Source organism: Moschus berezovskii, chromosome 15, assembly GCF_049115385.1.
Source record: "Moschus berezovskii isolate FMDL1 chromosome 15, NW_MosBer_1.0, whole genome shotgun sequence".
Taxonomy (NCBI): domain Eukaryota; kingdom Metazoa; phylum Chordata; class Mammalia; order Artiodactyla; family Moschidae; genus Moschus; species Moschus berezovskii.
The window spans coordinates 65,075,464-65,099,070 of record NC_142474.1 but is presented as its reverse complement, the minus strand read 5'-3'; the positions used below and the strand labels follow the sequence as shown (position 1 = coordinate 65,099,070).

The 23,607-nt window shown below is 35.9% G+C and overlaps 1 protein-coding gene across 1 annotated transcript in view; it reads right to left on the bottom strand.

The window, feature by feature from the left end:
• CCDC7 (coiled-coil domain containing 7) overlaps nucleotides 1-23,607 on the bottom strand; it is a 279,639-nt gene that overhangs the window by 54,923 nt on the left and 201,109 nt on the right. Inside the window, exons 28-31 of the mRNA XM_088844150.1 lie at nucleotides 21,601-21,711; nucleotides 21,148-21,279; nucleotides 14,958-15,056; nucleotides 2,198-2,314 (exon numbers count right to left, since the gene is read on the bottom strand). Coding sequence (XP_088700276.1) covers nucleotides 2,198-2,314; nucleotides 14,958-15,056; nucleotides 21,148-21,279; nucleotides 21,601-21,711 — 459 coding nt within the window. The remainder of the gene's footprint in view (nucleotides 1-2,197; nucleotides 2,315-14,957; nucleotides 15,057-21,147; nucleotides 21,280-21,600; nucleotides 21,712-23,607) is intronic.

The window sequence follows — 23,607 nt, the reverse complement described above, 5'->3', positions numbered from 1 at the left end:
CATAAAATTAATTAGAGAGATGTTACCTTATACTTCCCCTTCATGGCTCACACCCTTGTGGCAAAGAGGCTTTCATAACTCAGTGAAGCTATGAGCTAGGCTATGCAGGGCTACTCAAGACGGACAGGGCACAGTGAAGAGTTCTGACAAAATGTGTGGTCTACTTGAGGAGGGAATGGCAAACCACACTAGTATTCTTGCTGTGAGAAACCCATGAACAATATGAAAAGGCAAAAATATATGACACTAGAAGATGAGTCCCCCAGATTGGAAGGTGTCCAGTATGATACTAGGGAAGAGCAGAAGGCAATTACTAATAGTTCCAGAAAGAATGAAGTGTCTGGGCCAAAGTGGAAATGACGGCCAGTTGTGGATATGTTTGGTGGTAAAAGTAAAGTCCAGTGCTGTAAAGGACAATACTGCATAGCAATCTGGAATGTCAGGTCGGTGAATCAAAGTAAATTGGACCTGGTCAAGCAGGAGATGGCAGCAGTGAACATGAACATCTTAGAAATCAAAGATGTTGTTTGATTTAGTGAGCTAAAATGGAAGGGAATGGGAGAATTTAACTCAGATGACCATTATATCTACTACCGTGGGCAAGAATCTGTTAGAAGAAAAAGAGTAGTCCTCATCATTAACAAGGGAATCTTAAATGCAGTACTTGGGTGCAAACTCAAAAATAACAGAATGATCTCAGTTCGTTTTCACAGGAAGATATTCAACATCACAGTAATCCAAGATTATGTCCCAACCACTGATGCTGAAGAAGCTTAAGTTGACTGGTTCAAGACCTACAAGACCTTCTACAGCCAATACCAAAACAAGACGTCCTTTTCATCAGAGGGGATTGAAATGCAAAAGGAGGAAGTCAAGAGATTCCTGGAATAAAGGGCAAGTTTGGCCTTGGAGTACAAAATGAAGCAGGGCAAAGGCTAACAGAGTTTGGCCAACACACTGATTATACCAAACACTCCTAACAACACAAGAGATGACTCTATATATGGACATCACTAAACGGTCAATACCAAATCAGATTTATTATATTCTTTGCAGCCAAATATGGAGAAGCTCTATATAGTCAGCAAAAACAAGACCAGGAGCTGACTAAGGCTCAGATTCAGTTCAGTTCAGTCGCTCAGTCGTGTGCGACTCTCTGCGACCCTGCTCCTTATTGCCAAATTCATACTTAAATGGAAGAAAGTAGGGAAAACCACTAGGCTATTCAGGTATGACCTAAACCAAATCCCTCATGACTATACAGTGGAAATGTCAAATAGATTCAAGGGATTAGGTCTGATAGAGAGAGCAACGTCCAATAGACAAAAATCAAACGTTTCTTTTTCCTTCTCGAAACTATGTAACAATATTAAAAATAGCTCTACTGGACAACCACAAATATGTTTTAGCAGATAATGATACTTGATAAGAACCGAAAAGTAAATGCTGGGTAAATGTCATATTGTTAAAAATGAAATAGCTGAAACAATTCCATAAGTTTCTTAGAAAAATGTCTCCTAAACTTGTTCTCTATGAAACACTATTCCAAGGAAAGAGAAAAACAGTGTTCCTTGCTCAACAAATTTAAGAAATAAAGTATAATAATTAGAATATTAAAGACTCCAAGAAATGAGGGGTGCTAATAGCATTACAGCATTTACTAGTCCTGTAGAACTTCAATTTCTGGTAAATTATGTTTTAAAATATCTACTCTAAGGATGCTTTTGAACTGTGGTGCTGGAGAAGACTCTTGAGAGTCCCTTGGACTGCAAGGAGATCCAACCAGTCCATTCTAAAGGAGATCAATCCTGGGTGTTCATTGGAAGGACTGATGCTAAAGCTGAAACTCCAATACTTTGGCCACCTCATGCAAAGAGTTGACTCACTGGAAAAGAGTCTGATGCTGGGAAGGATTGGGGGCAGGAGGAGACGGGGACGACAGAGAATGAGATGGCTGGATGGCATCACCAACTCGATGGACATGAGTTTGAGTGAATTCCGTGAGTTGGTGATGGACAGGGAGGCCTGGCGTGCTGTGATTCATGGGGTCTCAAAGAGTCGGACACGACTGAGCAACTGAACTGAACTGAAGGAAAAAGTTCAACTAACATAAAGTTGGTGCACATTAAAATGTAATTTTAAACTGTCAAGTATTTTATGATGAATTTTAAAATATGTATACCAATGTAATTCATACTTCTCAATATCTGAGGCTGGTAAACTCCACTTAGCTGAGTTTTATCTGTGTATCCGTTAGTTCTTACTAGATGATCAAGTGAAAATTTCTCATCTGAGAGTTCATCCACATCTTGATCTACCAAAATGAAGAAAACTTTCAATTAAACACGGAAACACTATTGAAATCTATACATTATGACTTAATTTCAAGGAGATTATAATGTCTGGAGTTTAGGAAAATATTCTTACATAAATAAGAAAAGAAAAATGATTACTCAATAAATGTTAAAAGTTCATTTAATAGATTTCAATTTCTACTCTTGATAAAACTCTTAAAAATCAGAATTACAGATTTACTCCTAGACATTATTGTCTTAATATAGAATATATTTCTGTGTCAAACAGCTAATACCTTGATTTATGTTGAATCACCAAAAGACATCCCCACTAAAATTATAAACAAAATCAGAATGTGAATCATTATCATTGTAACAATTACCCAGTTCTGGTAAAGTTGGTATGATAAATATAGGGATCAGCAATTATGATGATTTTCAGCTAATATGTCTTATATGATTAAACATACAGATTTGTCATAAAAGTTTTTATATGGCAAAAAATCAAAATTGTAATCTTAACCTCAGTGAGCTACAAGAGAACACAAATAGACAACTAAATAAAATCAGGAAAACAATACATATACAAACTGAGAAGGTCAACAAGAGACAGAAAATATAAAGGAACCAAATAGAAATTCTGGAGCTGAAGAACACAATGACTGAAGAATTTAACAGAGAGCTTTTTAGTAGCACCCATGATCAAGCAGAGGAAAAATAATCAGTGATCTCAAAGACAGGTAATTTGAAATTATCAAGTAGAACAACAAAAAGAAAAGAAGAATGAAAAAGAGTGAAAAAAAGTCTACGGGACATATGGGATGCCATCAAGCAAATACATGCCAGATAGTTATTCCAGAAGAAGAAGAGAATAAGAAAAGGACAGAAAGCATTTTTAAAGAAATAGTGGCTGTAAAATTCCCAAAACTGAGGAAGGAAGTGGACATACAAACTTATGGATCCCAAAGAAGTCCAAATAGATTGAACTCAAAGAGATCTACACTGAGACATACACTTAAATTGTCAAAGGTCAAAGACAAAGAAAGAATTTTGAAAAAAGCAAAAGTAACATTTCATGCAAAAGAACTTCAGGAAGACTACAATGGATTTCTAAGCAGAAAGAACTAAAAAAGCGACAAAAACAATAAAATGGCAATACAAAGTCATTAACAACCAAGAATTAACTTTAAATATAAATAAATTACACTCAAAAAACCTATATTGGAGAATGAATGAAAAAATAATATGTAATTACATGCTTCAGTTCAGTAACAATATGCAATTACATGCTATTAATAAAGGATCAACTTTAGATATAAGGACACACACAGGCTGAAAGTGAAGGGATAGAAAAAGATATTTCAAGAAAATGGTAACCTAAAGAGATCAGAGGTGGCTACATTAGACAAAAAAGACTAACAGAAAGCTGCCCAAGACACAAAGAAGGTCATTACAATGATGAAGGTCATTTCATCATTTTGATGAAAGAATCAATTCAACAGGATATAACACTTACAAATACATATATGTATCCAATAATGGCACACTTGAATATATAAACCAAACACTGACAAATCTGAAGGGAGAAATAGATGGCAAATCAAGAATAGAAGGAAACTTTAATATTCCATTTGCAATAATGGATGGATCATTCAGACAAAAAATATGTAATGAAGACTCAATAAAGATAAGTAAAATCAGTAAAGAAACAGAGGCTTGATTATTTGATTGCAAATGGACTTGAGATATCTACAGAGCATTCCACTCAAGAGCAGTAAAATATACATTCGTCATAAGATAAGTAAAATCAGTAAAGAAACAGAGGCTTGATTATTTGATTGCAAATGGACTTGAGATATCTACAGAGCATTTCACTCAAGAGCAGTAAAATATACATTCGTCATAAGCATTGTTCTTCAGGACAGATCACATTCCAGGTCACAAAACCAATCTTAATGTGTTTAAAATTAAAATCATTTCAAGTATCTTCTAACCACAGTGGAAAAAAAAAAACTATGAATAAATAAATAATGGAAGAAAAATTAAAAATTCATAAACACATGGAAATTAAACAACACAATCTTGAACAACCACTGGATCAAAGAAGAAATCAAAAGGGAAATTAGAAAATATCTCCAGAGAACAAAAATGGAAACACAATATACCCAAACATATAGGATGTACAAAAACAGTATCCAAGAGGGTAGTTTATAGTAATACACACCTAGATTAAAAGAGAAGAAATATCTCAAAGACCATAAGATTATACCCAAAGAAACTAAAATAATAATAACAAATGAATGTCAATGTTATCAGAAATAGGAAATAATAAAGATGAGAGCAGAAATAAATGAAATAAGGAACAGAAAAACAGTAAGAAAAAATGATAAAACTAAGAGGTGATTTTTGGAAAAGACACACAGAAATTGACAAACTTTTAGCTAGACTGTCTAAGAAATAAAGACTCAAAGAAAATGAGAAGTGGAAGAGAAAACATTACAACTAACACCACAGAAATAAATATGCTATAAGGGACCATTATGAACAAGTATACACCAACATATTGAACAACTAGGAGCAAAGGAATAAATTCCTAGAAACATACAGCCTACCAAGACTGAACCATGGAGAAACAGAAAGACTGAACAGACCAGTAACAAAGGAGACTGGGCAGTAATCAAAAACCCACCACCACCAACAACAAAAACAAAAGTCTAGGCCAGATGACTTCATTGATGAATTTTACCATTTAAAGAAGAATTAACAGGAACTATTCTTAAACTCTCCCCCCAAATACAAAAGGAAACACTTCTTTCTTTTTTTAATATACATTTATTTATTTTAACTGGAGGCTAATTACTTTACATTATTGTAGTGGTTTTGCCATACATTGACATGAATCTGCCATGGGTGTATATGTGTTCCCCATCCTGAACTCCCCTCTCACTTCCCTCTCCATCCCATCCCCCTGGGTCATCCCAGTGCACCAGCCCCGAGCACGCTGTCTCATGCATCGAACCTGGACTGGTGATTCGTTTCACATATGATAATATACATGTTTCAATGCCATTCTCCAATCATCCCACCCTCACCCTCTCCCACAGAGTCCAAAAGACTGTTTTATACACCTGTGTCTCTTTTGCTGTCTCATATATAGGATTATCGTTACCATCTTTCTAAATTCCATATATATGCGTTAATATACTGTATTGATGTTTTTCTTTCTGGCTACTCCTCTCTGTATAATAGGCTCCAGTTTTATCCATCTCCTTAGAACTGATTCCAATGTATTCTTTTTAATGGCTGAGTAATATTCCATTGTGTATATGTACCACAGCTATTTTATCCATTTGTCTGCTGATGGACATTTAGGTTGCTTCCATGTCCTGACTATTATAAACAGTGCTGTGATCAACACTGGGGTACACGTGTCTCTTTCAATTCTGGTTAAGGAAACACTTCTAAAATCTTCATGATGCCAACATCATCCTGATTCCAAACCCAGACAAAAAAGCTAGAAGAAACAAAAACTAAAGGTATTGACATTTCCTCAATGAAAATAGGTACAACAATCCTCAATATTAGCAAACCAAATTTTGTAGCACATTAAAAGGATCATATACCATGACCTAGTGGGATTTATACAAGAGATGCAAAGATGGTTTGGTTTAACATTTATAAGTAAATCAAATTTCACACCACACTGACAGAATGAGGGATAAAATTACATTTTCATCTCAATAGATGCATAAAAACATTTGACAAAATTCAACAAAATTCAATACTCTTTCATGATAAAAATCCTCAATAAACAGCCTTGGGAAGGAAGAAGAAAATTCTTGTGATTTGCAGATGATACAATTTTATATACAGAAAACCTCAAAGACTCAACCATGAAATTGTTGGAACTAATTAATGATTTCAGTAAAGTTGCAAGATACAAAATTAACATACGGCAATCTGTTGCATTTCTACAAGTTAATGATAAAATATCTGAAAAAACTAAAACTATCCCATTCACAATAGCATCAAAAACAATAAAATACTGGGAACACCGACTTTCCTGGCAGTCCAATGGTTAAGACTCCATGCTTCCACTGCAGGGGGTGTGGGTTCAAACACTGGTCAGGGAACTAAGATGCTGCATGCCACACAGTACAGCCAAAAATAAATAAAATTCTGGATACAAATTTAACCGAGGAGATGAAAGATCTGTACAATGAAAATTACAAGGCTCTATGGAAAGAAGTGGAAGACATAAAGAAATGGGAAGATACCCCATGTATATGTACTAAAAGAAAAATCTTGTTAAAATGTTCATACTATCAAAAGTCATCTATGGATTCAACACAATCCCATAAACACATCAAAGGAGTTCTCTACAGAATTAGGAGAAAAAAATCCTAAAATTTATATGGAATCACAAAAGACATCAGATAACGAAGGCAATCCTGAAAAAGAACAAAGTGAGAGATAACATTTCTTGATTTCAAACTATACTCCAAAGCTATAGCAATAAACATGTTATGGCATTGGCACAAAAACAGACACAAAGATCCTCAAATCAAATGTCCAAACAAATTAAATGCTTGGTCAGCTACTATTGAACAAGTGTGCCAAGAACATCCAGTGGGAAAAGGATACTCTTCAACAAATGATGTTGAAAAAACTTCATATACACATGCAAAGAAATGAAATTGGACTCCTAATTTATGCCACTCACAAAATTAACTTGAAATAGAGCAAAGGCTTATAAATATAAGACTTGATTCTGTTAGAGGAAAATGTAGGGAAGAAACTCCTTGACAGTGGTCTTGACAATGATTTATTTTTAATATATGTAACACCAAAAGCACAAACAACAAAAGAAAAACCAACAAATGGGTCTACTTCAAAGTTAACAGCTTCTGCACAGTAAAAGAAACAACACAATGAAAAGGCAATCAATGAAATAGGAGAAAATTTTAGAAACCATGTATCAAATAAAGGGTTAATATCTAAAACATAGATTTCATACAGCCTAATAACAAAAAATCAAACAATCCAATTTTTAAAATGTGCAGAAAAACTAAATACTTTTCTTAAAAAGGCATACAAATGGCCTACAAGTATGTGAAAATATGATCAATAATATTAATCCTCAGAGAGATGCAAGTCAAAGGCACATTGAGATAGCATCTCAAACAAGTTGGAATGGCTATCATCAAGAAGACAAGAGATACAAGTGCTGGCAAGAATACAATGACAAGGGAATATTTGTATACTGCTAGAGGGAATGTAAACTGTTCCACCCACTTTGGAAATGGAGTTTCCTCAAAAAATTAAAAGTAGATTGAACTTCTGATCCCTCGATCCTACTTATAAGTACCTACTTAAAGGAAATAAATACAGGATTTTGAGGAGTTTTATGTACCTATATTTTTTCTCAATATTATTCACAACAGGAAGATATGAACATATCCTAACAGGCCATCAATGGATGAATGGATAAAAAAGATGTGGTGTATGTATATGTGTATATATTTATATATATATGGAGTATTAATTGGCCATTTGAAAGAAGGACATCCTGTCATTTGAGACAACATGGGTAAGTCTTGAATACATTTTTCTAAGAGAAATGAGTCAGAAAGAGAAAGAAAAATACACTATGGTATGATGCTGTCAAACTGCTGCACTCAATATGCCAGGAAATTTGGAAAATTCAGCAGTAGCCACAGGACTGGCAAAAGTCAGTTTTCATTCCAACCCTGAAGAAGTGTAATACCAAAGAATGTTCAAACTATTACATAATTGCACTCATTTCACATGCTAGGAAAGTAATGCTCAAAATCCTTCAAGCTAGGGTTCAACAATACATGAACTGAGAACTTCCAGATGTACAAGCTGGATTTAGAAAATGCAGAGGAACCAGAGATCAACCTGCATTGGATCATAGAAAAAGCAAGAGAATTCCAGAAAAATATCTACTTCTCTTTAATTGACTACACTAAAGCCTCTGACTGTGTGGACCACAAAAAATTGTGGAAAATTCTGAAAGAGATGGGAATACCAGACCACCTTACCTGCCTCTTGAGAAACCTGTATGCAGGTCAATAAGCAGCAGTTAGAACTGGACAAGGAACAGTGAACTGATTCAAAATTGGGACAGGAGTTCATCAAGGCTCTATATTGTTACCCTGCTTATTCAATGTATATGCAGAGTATAGCATGCAAAATGCCGACCTGGAAGAAGTACAAGCTGGAATCAAGATTTCCAGGAGAAATATCAACAACCTCAGATATGCAGATGACATCACTCTTATGACAGAAAGCAAAGACAAACTAAAGAGTCTCTTGATGAAAGTGAAAGAGGAGAGTGAAAGAGCTGGCTTAAAACTCAACATTCAAAAAACTAAGATCATGGCATCTGGTCCCATTACTGCATGGCAGATAGATGGGGAAACAATGGAAACAGTGACAGACTATTTTCCTGGACTCCCAAATCATTGTAGATTGTGAGTGCAGCAATGAAATTAAGACACTTGCTCCTTGGAAGAAAAGCTGTGACAAACCTAGACAGCATATTAAAAAGCAGAGACATCACTTTGCCAATAAAGGTCCATCTAGTCAAAGCTATGGTTTTTCCAGTAGTCACGTATGGATATGAGAATTGGACCGTAAAGAAGGCTGATCGTTGAAGAATTGATGCTTTTGAACTGTGGTGTTGGAGAAGACTCTTGAGAGTCCCTTAGACAGAAAGGAGAACAAAACAGTCAATCCTAAAGGAAATCAATACTGACTATTCCTTGGAAGCACTGATGCTGAAGCTCCAATACTTTTTGGTCACCTGATGCAAAGAGTTGACTGACTGGAAAAGACCATGATGCTGGGAAACTGATGGCAGGAAGAGAAGGGGAGACAGGATGAGATGGTTGGATGCATCACCAAATCCATGGACATGAATTTGAGCACACTCTGGGAAATATTAAAGGACAGGAAAGCTTGGCATGCAGTAGTTCATAGGGTTGCAGAGTTGGACATGACTGAGCAACTGAACAACAACAAATCATCTATATGTGGAATCTAAAACAGCAAAATTTGTAAAAACAGAGTAAGAAATTGTGGTTAACCAGATGATAAGGGGTGAGGTAATACAAAAGATGTACAAACTTGAGTAGTAAATAGAGATCTGAAGCACAGCATAATGAATATAGACAATACTGCACTGTAATCACCAAATGATAATAGACTAGAATTTAATTATTACAACCAATAAAATGAAAAAATAATTATGTAACTGATATAGGTGCTTATTACCACTACAATGACAATCGCATTACAATACATAAATGTATCAAATTAGTATGTTGTACACCTTAAATTTACAGATTTTATGTCAAATGTACAATAAATCAGAAAAGAAAAAATGTGTACATGAAAAGAAAAATATGTGTACATAAAAGGCTGCTAAATGGTAAATAATAAGGGTTAAATCATACAGGATGTTGAAATGCTAAAATAATAATAGTGAGAGGACTTTTGGGATTTCCAGGTGGCTCAGTGGTAAAGAATCTGCCTGCCAAGGCGGGAGACACAGGAAATGCCAGTTCAATTCCTGGGCTGGGAAGGTCTCCTGGTGGAGGAAATGACAACCCACTTCAGTATTCCTGCCAGGAAAATCCCATGGACAGAGGAGCCTAGCAGACTACAGTCTGTGGGGTCACAAAGAGTTGGACACAACTGGGCATATACACATGAGAGGATGTCTACTTCTTGTCATACATGCAAAGAGCTTGGAAGTCATTACTTCTATTCTCACAATAAGAAAAAACTTAGCAAACGTTTTAAATTAAACATCTTATTTGGACTTCCTTGATAGCTCAGTTGGTAAAGAATCTGCCTGCAATGCCAGAGACCCCAGTTCGATTCCTGGGTCAGGAAGATCTGCTGGAGAAGGGATAAGCTACCCACTCCAGTATTCTTGGGCTTCCCTTGTGGCTCAGCTGGTAAAGAATTCACCTACAATGCAGGAGACCTGGGTTTGATCCCTGGGTTGGGAAGATCTCCTGGAGAAGGAAAAGGCTACCCACACCAGTATTCTGGCCTGAAGAATACGGCAGAGGGTACAGTCCTGGAGAATACATGGGTATAGTCCATGGGGTCACAAAGCATTGGAAACAACCAAGTGACCTTCACTTTTTCTTATTTAAATCAAGGCAAAAAGCTGCCCCCAAAACTGGAGACAGAGGTGCATAAGAGCAGGTTATTGGCAGCTGAAGCGCAGGAGCAGAAGCTCACTGCTGGAGTCAGTACTAGTGAGAATGAGAGTGTCAGTTGCTCAGTCGTGTCTGACTCTTTGCGACCCCATGGACACAGGCTGAAACCTAATCAAAGGATTACAGAATCCTTCCCCTTCCCTGACATCTTACCACCATATTAATAGGGCTCCTATATAATAGCAAATTACAGCTAAAAGAACACCAGGTCACAGACCCTATTTAAGGAATCTAAAGGGAAACCCAAAGATACCAGGGGAGACAAAAAAGAGACAATAAAGGAACTTTTAGCTTATGACACCTACAGCTAGAGTAAACAAAAAATACAGACTAATACCCAGCCAGAGAAACATGAAGCCTCACACTAAAGGTCTATATACTTCAGTTCCTTTTACCCAATGTATCGTGTCTGGATTTGAACAACAAAACGTAAGACATGCTAAAAATAAAAACCCAAACTGAAGAGTACAAGTACCAGACTCACACAACAGAAATTTAAGCATAATCATAGGAGTATCTGAAGTAATTGTGACTAATATGCTAAGAGTTTTTGTAGAAGAAGAGACAACATATAAGAACAGAAGAGTAATGTAAGAAGAAATATGGAATCTCTAAGAAGAAAATCACAAGGAAATGTTAAATATCTAAAATACTGCAACAGAAGTGTAGAATGTCTTTGATGTATTCATTAGCAGACTGGAACACAGTCAAGGAAAGACTCAGTGAGCTTAATGATATGACATTAGAAACCTTCCAAATTGAAAAGAGAAGATAAATGGAAAAAAAGGAACAGGATATCAGAGATCTTCTGGACAATTACAAAAGGCATAACACACATAATGAGGATAACAGAAGGAGAAGAAACAGTGCAACAGAAGAGATAGTTAAACAATGGCAGAGAATTCCCCAGTGTTCGGTTCCGTTCAGTCGCTCAGTCGTGTCTGGCTCTTTGCGACCCCGAGTCACAGCACGCCAGGCCTCCCTGTCCGTTCCTCATTCAGCGTCCTATCATTTTGCCTTGTCGTACTGTTCATGGGGTTCTCAGGGCAAGTACACGGAAGTGGTTTGTCATTCCCTTCTCCAGTTGACATTCAAATCAGTGAGCACAGGAATTCAGAGAACACCAAAAAAGATAAATGCAAAAAAAATCGACACCTATTCATATCACATGCAAAATGCAGAAAGTCAAAGACAAAGAGAAAATCTTAAAAGACTTCTGGGCAAAACAAAAACAAGATAGAAATATACCTTATCTATAGAGGGATAAGGATAAAAATATCTTTTACTTCTCAGCAAACTATGCTAGCAAGAAGATAATGGAGAGAAATTTAAAGTGTCTAAAGAAAACATATCAACCAACCTAGAATTTTATTAATTTGAGACAAGTCAGACTTCAGAGCGAGGAAAATTATCAGAAATAAAGAGAGCCCTACATGATAATAAAGGGGGTCAATATCTAAGAAAACATAACAATCCTTAACGAGTATGCACCTAACAACAGGGCAACAAAATACATGAGGCAAAAACAGAACTGCAAGGAGAAACTGACAAATGTATTACATTTGCTGTTTTCAATACCATCTTATCAGTAACTGACAGATACAATAGGCTGAATGAAGATCCATACCTTAACAAATTTAAAAGAACAAAAGTCACGTGAAATATACTTTCAGATCACAATAGATTTAAGCTCTATTATTCCAATGCAAAAACTAGATAAATATCTCTCACAAATAAGATGCAAAAATCCTTCACAAAATAATAACCAATGATGTGAAACAATGTATAAAAATGATTCTATATCATGATCAAGGAGGATTTATTCCAGGTACACAATGCTGACTCAATATTTAAAATCAATTAATGTAGCTCATCACATCAACAGACAAAGAAAAAAATCATTTGACCAATCAGGGATGCAGAAAAATTATTTAAAAAAATCTAAACCCCGTTCATGATAAAAACTCTAAACAAACCAAGAATAGTGGGAACTTCCTCAATTTGATGAATGACATCTACCAAAAACCAACAGATAACATCACACTTAACAGTGGAAAACTAAATGCTATCATTATCATATCAGGATAAATCAAGGATGTCTCTTCTCACAAATCCTACCCAGTATCATAGTGAAGTGGAAGTGAAAGTCACTCAGTTGAGTCCAGCTCTTTGCGACCCCATGGACCAAGCCAGAATACTGGAGTGGGTAGCCTTTCCCTTCTTCTCCAGGGGATCTTCCCAACCTAGGGATCAAACCCAGGTCTCCAGTATTGCAGGCAGATTCTTTACCAGCTGAGCCACAAAGGAAGCCCAAAAATACTGGAGTAGCCTATCCCTTCTCCAGGGGATCTTCCTGACCCAGGATTCTTTACCAACTGAGCCATCAGGGAAGCCCTATCATAGTGAAAGTCCCAGTTAATGTAATAAATCAAGAAAAGGACATAAAAAGTATATAAATTGAGAAAAAGAAACAAAACTCTTCTTGTTGAACAACAACAGCAACGACACTCCTGGAATTATAAGCTGGCTATAGCAAGGTTTCCAGATACATGTTAACATACACAAGCTAACTGATTTCCCATATATCAGCAGTGAACAAGTGAAATTTGAAATTGACCACAATACCATTCATATTAGCATCAGTAATGAAATCTAACATATATAAAGGAGTCATTAAAGATTTAAAGTAGAGATTTTTCCATTTTCATGGATAGGAAGTTTCAATATTGTTAAACTGTCAGCTCTTTCCAAATTGATTCAGTGCAATCCCAATAAAAATCCCAACAAGTTATTTTGTGGATATTGATAAACTGATTCTAACTTTATATGGAAAAGCAAAATACCTAAGTTAGCTGAAACAATATTGAAGAAAAACAAGGTGAGAGGACTGATGACACCCAACTTCAAGACTAAGTAAAAGCTACAGAAATCAAGACAATTGGTGAAAGAACAGTCAAATACATCAAGATAACAGAACAAAGAGATATAGACCTATACAAATATGTCAATAATTTCTGACAGAAAAGCAAAAGCTCTTCAATGGAGAAAGGATTGTTTTTTCAACAAATAGTACTGACACAACGGAACAGCCAAATGTAAAAAAAAAAAAAAAGTGAATCTAGACACAGACATCACACCTTACTAAGAATTAACACAGAATGGATCATAGACCTAAATGTAAAATACAAACCTATAAATGTCCTAGAAGGTAAGACAGATGAACATTTTGGGGATCTCAAGTTTGGTGTTGACTTTTCAGGTAAAATGCCAAAAGCACAATCCAAAAAAAAAAAAAAAAAAAGGATAAGTTGGACTTTATTAAGAAAAATACACATATGACTTATGTTCTGTGAAAGACACTGTTAAGAGAGTGATAATACAAGTCACAGCCTGGGAAAAAATATTCCCAGAACATATATCTGAAAAAGATTTGTTATCTAAAACATACAAAACTCTTAAAACTCCACAATTAGAAAAGAACGCAATTATAACATGGGCAAAAATGTGAACAGATATTTTCAAAGAAGTCATTTAGATGGCAAATAAGAATATGAAAAGATGTTCTATATATATCATAAAGGAACTGAAAATTAAAAGAACAGTGAGCTATCACTACATAACTCAAGCTAAAATCCAAATGCTGAAAACAACAAATGATCTCAGAAATTTGGAGCAATGGGAAATTTGATTTGTAGCTGGGAGGAAAGCAAAACACTACAGCCACTTTGAGGATGGTTTGGCAGTTTCTTACAAAGTTAATAGTTTTACCATATAATTTAGCAACTGTGCGAAAATTTATGTTGCCACAAAAGTTATGTAGTATCCAGTAGGTGTTAAGTTGTTTGTACACAATTAATAAAGAAACTGTTTGGCTTTTCTTGTGGTTTAGGATCATTATGACGAAAACTACTGACATCATACAAAACACCATGAACTTCTGTTTACAGAAGTTTACAGAAGACAGAAGACTGTATAAATACTTATCAGAAGAAAGCAAATATGGCTATACTATTATCAGATAAAATAAATATTAAGGCAAAAAATATATTCTTAGAGATAAAGAGTATACTTTTATAGAGATGAAGGCCCATATTTACCAGGTAAATGTAACAAGTATAAATTCATACACATTTAATAACATCATTTCCAAATATATAAACCAATCTGGCAAAAAACTAGCTGGAAACACAAAGAAATCCATAATCATAGAAGGAAAATTTAATATCCATCTTTTAGTAACAGAATAAACAGAACTTCAATTAAAGAAGAACCAAAAAACACAGTAAACATATTTGATGTAACAGACGTATACAAAAGATATGATTAAACATTCACAAACCTAAGACAGAGGATTCTTTGCTTTTTACTTTAAAAATAAATTAATATTGAAATTTATCATACGTACTATTCAGGGTTTCCATTTTGCCAGCTCTAAGTTTCTCAGTTTGAGACTGGCTTTTTGATCCAACTTCATTCTCAGATGATTTGTCTCTTGCTTTCTGAGCTACAAGAAAGATGTTTTTAATCCATTAAGTAGAGAACTAGATTTACTGAAAATCCTCTGTAATTCAAACACACTTGAATTATCCAGGAATATTTCTTCTTATAGTTTGAAACGATAAAGTCAAATACCACATTACTGAGATAGTAAATTATAGAGTAAGTATGTAAAGTTCAGAGAGATGTGAAATGTAGAGAGACTTTTCAAAAGAATAGTTTTATGAGGTATTTACATTTTAGGATTAAATGTGATATTTTCTTAACAGATATGGGTGAGAAAAAAAAAGAAAAATAGTATATTTAAATATTTAGAAGATTTATACTGGATTAAAAAATAACTAATTAGGACTTCCCTGGTGGCACAGTGCATAAGAATCTGCCTGCCAATGCAGGGGACATGGGTTCAAACCTTGGCCCAGGAAGATTTCACAAACGGTGGAGCAACTAAGCCCACGCACCACAACTACTGAAGCCTGCATGCCCCAGAGCCAGCAAGTTGCAACTACTGAAGCCTGTGTGCCTAGAGCCTGTGCTGAGCAGTGAGAAGCTATCACAAAGAGAAGCTTATGCACCACAATGAGAGAGTATCTCCTGCTCTTTGCAACTAGAAAAATCCCAAGTGCAACAATGAAGATCCAATATAAATAAATACAGCAGTGTGTATATGTCAAATAAAAAAGAAAACATTGCTGAAAAAAATTAGGGAAGGTATAAGTAGAGAAATATATTTAAAAACAAAAAAATCCAAAAACCAAACAAAAATAAGCAACTATATACAACTAAATCATAATATGAAAAGGTAAAGAATAAAGGGATAAAAAATCATTCCATGCAAATAGTTATATAAAGATACTATGCCAACATCAGATAAAATAAAGGTACAAAAAATTACTACAAAATGTCCATCATAAAGAAAGAATTTCAGTTCACTAAGAACATATAACAAATTAAAATTTGCATATTTATTATACATACTTGTATGTAATATATCACCTATATATGACATAGATCATGCATCTGTATTTTTATATATAATAAAGCTTTAGAAACATAAAACTGAAGTTGACAGAACAAAGAGTAATGGGAAAATAAACACAGTAGTTGAATTTAACATACTTTTCTCACAAATGATAAAATAAACATAGAACTTCAATGAAATTAAGAAGGTAAAAACATCATAATCAACTTCACCTAATGGAGAACATACATACACAAACACATATATGTTATGTATATGTGTGCATATATGATATATATATAGCATATATTCCTGTGATCAACTGAATAAACATTAAAGAACTGGAGAAAATTAATTAAAAATCATTATATGATATTCTTACTACAAAGTCTCACTTTTCAAGTTTCAAGTGTCTTAATTCGAGATGAATTTTATAAGATTTATCTCATCCATTTTCTCAGCTACAAGTATAGAGGCTCTTAACCCAATAAAAAGTAAAACAGCTGGACTGTGAAATCTTTGGATTATTAATATATACCAAGAACTTAAAGTTTCCATCCAATTTTACAAGCAAATACACAATTTAAACAAATGATCAAACCATCCTCCCCTTGCCCACCCCGTCCCCTAACTGATAGCACATTTTCAAAATGGACCATGAAATTAAGTTTAAAATCATCAGAGTGGTTTCCTCAAAGTATGTGGAAGACTTGTTACTGCATATAAACACTTAAAAAGTTGTAATTAGACTTTATTGTACTAAGGATATTCATATTTAAAAATACTTTAAAACTTTTAACAACATACAATGGGTTTAAAAGTTAAACTGATTAAAAAGTAGTAATTCCAAAATAAGGAAAGAAATAGAAAGAAACCTGAATCAGGTACAAAAATTACAGTCAGTCAGTTCAGTCGCTCAGTCGTGTCCGACTCTCCGCGACCCCATGAATCACAGCACGCCAGGCCTCCCTGTCCATCACCAACTCCCGGAGTACACTCAAACTCATTTCCACAGAGTCAGTGATGCCATCCAGCCATCTCATTCTCCGTTGTCCCCTTCTCCTCCAACCCCCAACCTTTCCCAGCATCAGAGTCTTTTCCAGTGAGTCAACTCGTCGCATGAGGTGGCCAAAGTATTGCAGTTTCAGCTTTAGCATCAGTCCCTCCAATGAACATCCAGGATCGATCTCCTTTAGAATGGACTGGTTGGATCTCCTTGCAGTATAAGGGACTCTCAAGAGTCTTCTCCAACACCACAGTTCAAAAGCATCGATTCTTCGGCGATCAGCCTTCTTCACAGTCCAACTCTCACATCCATACATGACCACGGGAAAAACCACGGCCTTGACTAGACGGACCTTGGTTGGCAAAGTAATGTCTCTGTTTTTTAATATGCTATCAAGGTTGGTCATAACTTTCCTTCCAAGGAGCAAGCGTCTTTTAATTTCCTGGCTGCAATCAGCATCTGCAGTGATTTTGGAGCCCAAAAAAATAAAGTCTGACACTGTTTCCACTGTTTTTCCATCTATTTCCCATGAAGTGATGGGACCAGATGCCATGATCTTTGTTTTCTGAATGTTGAGCTTCAAGCCAACCTTTTCACTCTCCTCTTTCACTTTCATCAAGAGGCTTTTGAGTTCAAAGCACCCAAAAAAGGAAATACTTAAATTTAAATATATTAGTAAGTACAGTAATTATAAGTGGATTACATGTTGTCGGGCTAGACAAAGACAGTCACACTGGATTTATAAGCAACTTAACTATAATCTATGAGAGATGTCACTGCTTTATAAGAATATAGAAACTGGAAAATAAAGAGGTGAAAAAAGATATGCAAATATGAACTGAAAGAAATCTGCAATAGTTATATCAATGTCATACAAACTAAGATTTTAATCAAAAGACCTTACTGGAGACAGACTAAATGGTACTGTTTATAAAAAGAAAATGTTGAGTCCATAAGGACTACCAAACATTTTTATTTGTATGCTCCTAACAACACAGACCGGAGAAGGCAATGGCAAGCCACTCCAGTACTCTTGCCTGGAAAATCCCATGGATAGAGGAGCCTGGTAGGCTGCAGTCCATGGGGTTGCTGGGGGTCGGCCACGACTGAGCGACTTCACTTTCACTTTTCATTTTCACACATTGGAGAAGGAAATGGCAACCCACTCCAGTGTTCTTGCAGGGAGAATCCCAGGGACGGTGGAGCCTGGTCGGCTGTCGTCTACGGGGTTGCACAGAGTCGGACATGACTGAAGCGACTTAGCAGCAGCAGCAGCAACAACACAGACAGTATAAGGGAAAAGGACAATGCTACAAAAATAGGTAAATCCACAATCATAGTGGGAGAATTCAGTACAGACATTGCTCCCTAAGGGATAGAAGAAACAAAATTTGAAGAAGTCAAGAAATAGGAGTTTAAGTAACAACAACAAATAAAACTTGACTTTGATGCCTGTAAGCTCACACATTCATGAACATAATTCTGCTTAAAACAATTAAAATGCAAAGTAATTTAATAACATTCATAATAATATATACTACCGAGTCTTTTCCTTCTAGCAGTTCTAAGTGTCAGGGAAAACATTTGATACCTCATTAATTTTCTGGGCTTTAGGAAGAATGGCTCATAAAAATACTAAATAGAGGATCAGAAATCTGCAGTGGAACCTCAAGATTTACAATTTATGTTAGTTATCCTACAATATTGTACCTTATCTTTAAACGAAATAAACAAATCGTTGTCTATTTATAGTGCAAACATCATGTGAATACGTTTTTCACACGTGTATATGAAGCAGTCATTACTCTCCAGATATACAGACACATCAAATATATTTAAAGCAACAGTTATAACAGGACATTGAACAACAGACTGGTTCCAAATGCGGAAAGGAGTACATCAAGGCTGTATATTGCCACCCTGCTTATTTTACTTATATGCAGAGTACATCATGAGAAATGCTGGGTTGGATGAAGTACAAGCTGGAATCAAGATTGCCAGGAGAAATATCAACAACCTCAGATATGCAGACGATACCACCCTTATGGCAGAAAGTGAAGAAGAACAAAAGAGCATCCTGATGAAAGTGAGAGAGGAGAGTGAAAAAGTTGGCTTAAAGCTCAACATTCAGAAAAAGAAGATAATGGCGTCCACTCCCATCACTTCACGGCAAATAAATGGAGAAACAGTGGAAACAGTGGCAGACTATGTTTTTGGGCTCCAAAATCACTGCAGATGGTGACTGCAGCCAATAAATTAAAAGACGTTTACTCCTTGGAAGGAAAGTTATGACCAACCTGCTGCTGCTGCTGCTAAGTTGCTTCAGTCGTGTCCGACTCTGTGCGACCCCATAGAGGGCAGCCCACCAGGCTTCCCCGTCCCTGGGATTCTCCAGGCAAGAACACTGGAGTGGGTTGCCATTTCCTTCTCCAAGGCATGAAAGTGAAAAGTGAAAGTGAAGTTGCTCAGTCGTGTCTGACTCTTAGTGACCCCATGGACTGTAGCTTACCAGGCTCCTTCGTCCATGGGATTCTCCAGGCAGGAGTACTGGAGTGGGTTGCCATTGCCTTCTCCATGACGAACTAAGACAGCATATTAAAAAGTAGCGACATTACTTTGCTGACAAAGGTCTGTCTAGTCAAAGCTATGGTTTTTCCAGTAGTCATGTATGGATGTGAGAGTTGGACCATAAAGAAAGCTGAGCGCCGAAGAATTGATGCTTTTGAACTGTGGTGTCGGAGAAGACTCTTGAGAGCCCCTCGGACTGCAAGGAGATCCAACCAGTCCATACCAAAGGAGATCAATCCTGAGTGTTCATAGGAAGGACTGACATTGAAGCTGAAACTCCAATACTTTGGCCACCTGATGTGAAGAGATGACTCATTGGAAAAGACACTGATGCTGGGAAAGACTGAAGGCTGGAGGAGAAGGGGACGACAGAGGATGAGATGGTTGGATGGCATCACTGACTCAATGGACATGAGTTTGGATAAACTCTGGGAATTGGTGATGGACAGGAAGGTCTGGCATGCTGCAGTCCATAGGGTCGCAAAGAGTTGGACACGACTGAGTGACTGAACTGAACAAATATATTTAATTTGGAAATACTATTACTATATACATTATTATAAATACTTGCATTTAAAATTATTATTAATTTTCTTATAGCATTTGTAGTTTTGAATAAAGCTTAAAATTTTTGGTATTAAATATGGCCAAGGAAAACACATATCATGATAAAGAACATTGTGAAAGACTAAAAGAAATATATCAGATAGGAAAAAAAGTGAAGTTACACTTAAATATATCAATAATCAGATCATATATGATTATGAGAGGTAATTAAAAGATCAGGCTGTATTCTATAAGTTTCTTACCAGAAATTCAGCAAAATCACAAAAATATAGGAAAATCAAAGTAACAGGAGAAAAAAAAGTGTATCATGCAAATACCAACCAAAAGAAAGTTTGTGGAGCTACACTGATAGCAGATAAGGTAGTTTTAAAGGAAAATAAATAAAAACTATAAAAATAATGAAGTCTCTCCCTTAGGATAAAATGCTCTGTCCCCAGGAATAATATTGCTTTAAAATTTATATGCACAAAAATAATAGAATATCACAAGATATAAACCAAAGCCTGTCACAACTACAAGAATAGAGAAATCCACAAAGTGTAAGATATAACATATTTAATTCAGCAATTACAAAATAAAGAGACAAATCATCAATAAAGATCTGAAGTACAATGAGAATGTACAATGGGCATTGGCAAAGTACAAAGTACAATGGGCTTCCTGGGTAGCTCAGTCAGTAAAGAATCTGACTGCAATACAGGAGACCTGGGTTCAATCCCTGGGTTGGGAAGATCCTCTGGAGAAGGAAATGACAATCCATTCCAGCATTATTGCCTGGAGAATCCCTTGGACAAAGGAGTCTGGCAGGCTGCAGTCTATAGGGTCGCAAGAGTCGGACACAACTGAGCGACTAAGTGCCCAGCATGCACATTCAGCGCTGGGCACAATGAGAGTAATTACTAAATAAGCAAATGGTTGAAGATATATTCATAAACAAAAAACAGCGTTCTGAAATTAATTACATACAGTTTATAAGATTTATGTTGAATTACTTACCGTCAAGATTCTCCTTTTTGATAGCTCTAGGTTTCTGAGTTTGGGATTGCTTTCTTGAAAACAAATCCTTCTTCTCAGGATGTAGATTTTCAACTGTTATCATATCGTTTTTCTGGGTTTGGAAAGGATACGCTAGGTAGAAAAACATACGTGTATAATGGAACTTCTGGATATGCCAAATAATCAAATTTTCTTTGCATAGAGCTGAACTAAGAAACATCATGTGAATAATTTTCATGAGTGTGTGTGAAACCAGTTTTGTTACTGAGTAATTATTAACTGTGCAAATACCAACAAAAAGGTATCATTACTTTTGCCATTGTTCGCAAATTATCTTAGGTCATTCATTTTCACTTTTATAAAATATATGCTCAACTACATATTCATGAACCAAAGGAAAAAAATCTGATGAATTTAAAATAATTTAACATTTTCTTTAATTATTATACTTACTATAGCGTCTTTCCTCTCGGGAAGCTATCTGTTCCTTCACTTGCTTTTCGGGTTTTGAAACTAAATCTTTATTCACAAGCAGAGGATTTTGACCTGACACTCCATAATAACCTACATAAAAAGATGTATTTAGTCTACTACATGGAAAAATAGAACTATTGGGCAATCTTTAGATTTTAAATTTATGATAAGGGTACTGTAGAATTTTCTCAAATTTTTATGAAGTCATAAGTCATTGACTAATATTATAATGCTAGATCTGTCATAAAACTAGATGATGTTGAAGCTATCTCATTATATAAATTTCCCTAATCAGCAAGTATATTTTATTTTATTTATACTTTTTTTGGAGGGGAAATTGGCTTTTTTTAAAAATAACTTTATTTTAATTGGAGGCTAATAACTTTACAATATTGTAGTGGATTTGTCATGCTGCTGCTGCTGCTACTAAGTCACCTCAGTCGTGTCCGACTCTGTGTGACCCCATAGACAGCAGCCCACCAGGCTCCCCCGTCCCTGGGATTCTCCAGGCAAGAACACTGGAGTGGGTTGCCATTTCCTTCTCCATACATTGACATAAATCTGCCACAGGTGTACATGTGCTCCCCATCCTGAACCACCCTCCCACCTCCCTCCCCATCCCATCTCTCTGGGTCATCCCAGTGCACCAGTCCCAAGTACCCTGTCTCATGCATTGAACCTTGACTGGCGATCCAGTTCACATATAATAATATACATATTTCAATGCCATTCTCCCAAATCATACCACCCTCACCCTCTCCCACAGAGTCCAAAAGACTGTTCTATTCATCTGTGTCTCTTTTGCTGTCTTTCATATAGGGTTATCGTTACCATCCTTCTAAATTTCATATATATGTGTTAGTATACTGTATTGGTGTTTTCCTTTCTGGCTTACTTCACTCTGTATAATAGGCTCCAGTTTTATCCACCTCATTAGAACTGATTCAAATGTATTCTTTTTAATGGCTGAGTAATCCACTGTGTATATGTACCATGGCTTTCTTATCCATTCATCTGACGATGGACATCTAGGTTGCTTCCATGTCCTGGCTGTTATAAACAGTGCTGCAATGAACATTGGGGTTACGTGTGTCTCTTTCAATTCTGGTTTCCTCAGTGTGTATGCCCAGTAGTGGGATTGCTGGGTCATATGGCACTTCTATTTCCAGTTTTTTAAGGAATCCCCACACTGTTCTCCATAGTGGCTGTACTAGTTTGCATTCCCACCAACAGTGTAAGAGGGTTCCCTTTTCTCCACACCCTCTCCAGCATTTGTTGTTTGTAGACTTTTGGATAGCAGCCATTCTGACTGGTGTGAAATGGTACCTCATTGTGGTTTTGATTTGCATTTCTCTGATAATGAGTGATGTTGAGCATTTTTTCATGTGTTTGTTAGCCACCTGAATGTCTTCTTTGGAGAACTGTGTGTTTAGTTCTTTGGCCCATTTTTTGATTGGGTCGTTTATTTTTCTGGAATTGAGCTGCATAAGCTGCTTGTATATTTTTGAGATTAATTCTTTGTCAGTTGCTTCATTTGCTATTATTTTCTCCCATTATGAAGACTGTCTTTTCACGTTGCTTATAGTTTCCTTCATTGTGCAAAAACTTTTACGTTTCATTAGGTCCCATTTGTTTATTTTTGCTTTTATTTCCATTACTCTGGGAGGTGGGTCATGGAGGATCCTGCTGTGATTTATGTCAGAGAGTGTTTTGCCTATGTTTTCCTCTAGGAGTTTTATAGTTTCTGGTCTTACTTTTAGATCTTTAATCCATTTTGAATTTATTTTTGTGTATGGTGTTAGAAATTGTTCTAGTTTCATTCTTTTACAAGTGGTTGACCAGTTTTCCCAGCGCCACTTGTTAAAGAGATTGTCTTTTTTCCATTGTATATTCTTGCCTCCTTTGTCAAAGATAATGTGTCCATAGGTGCATGGATTTATTTCTGGGCTTTCTATTTTGTTCCATTGATCTATATTTCTGTCTTTA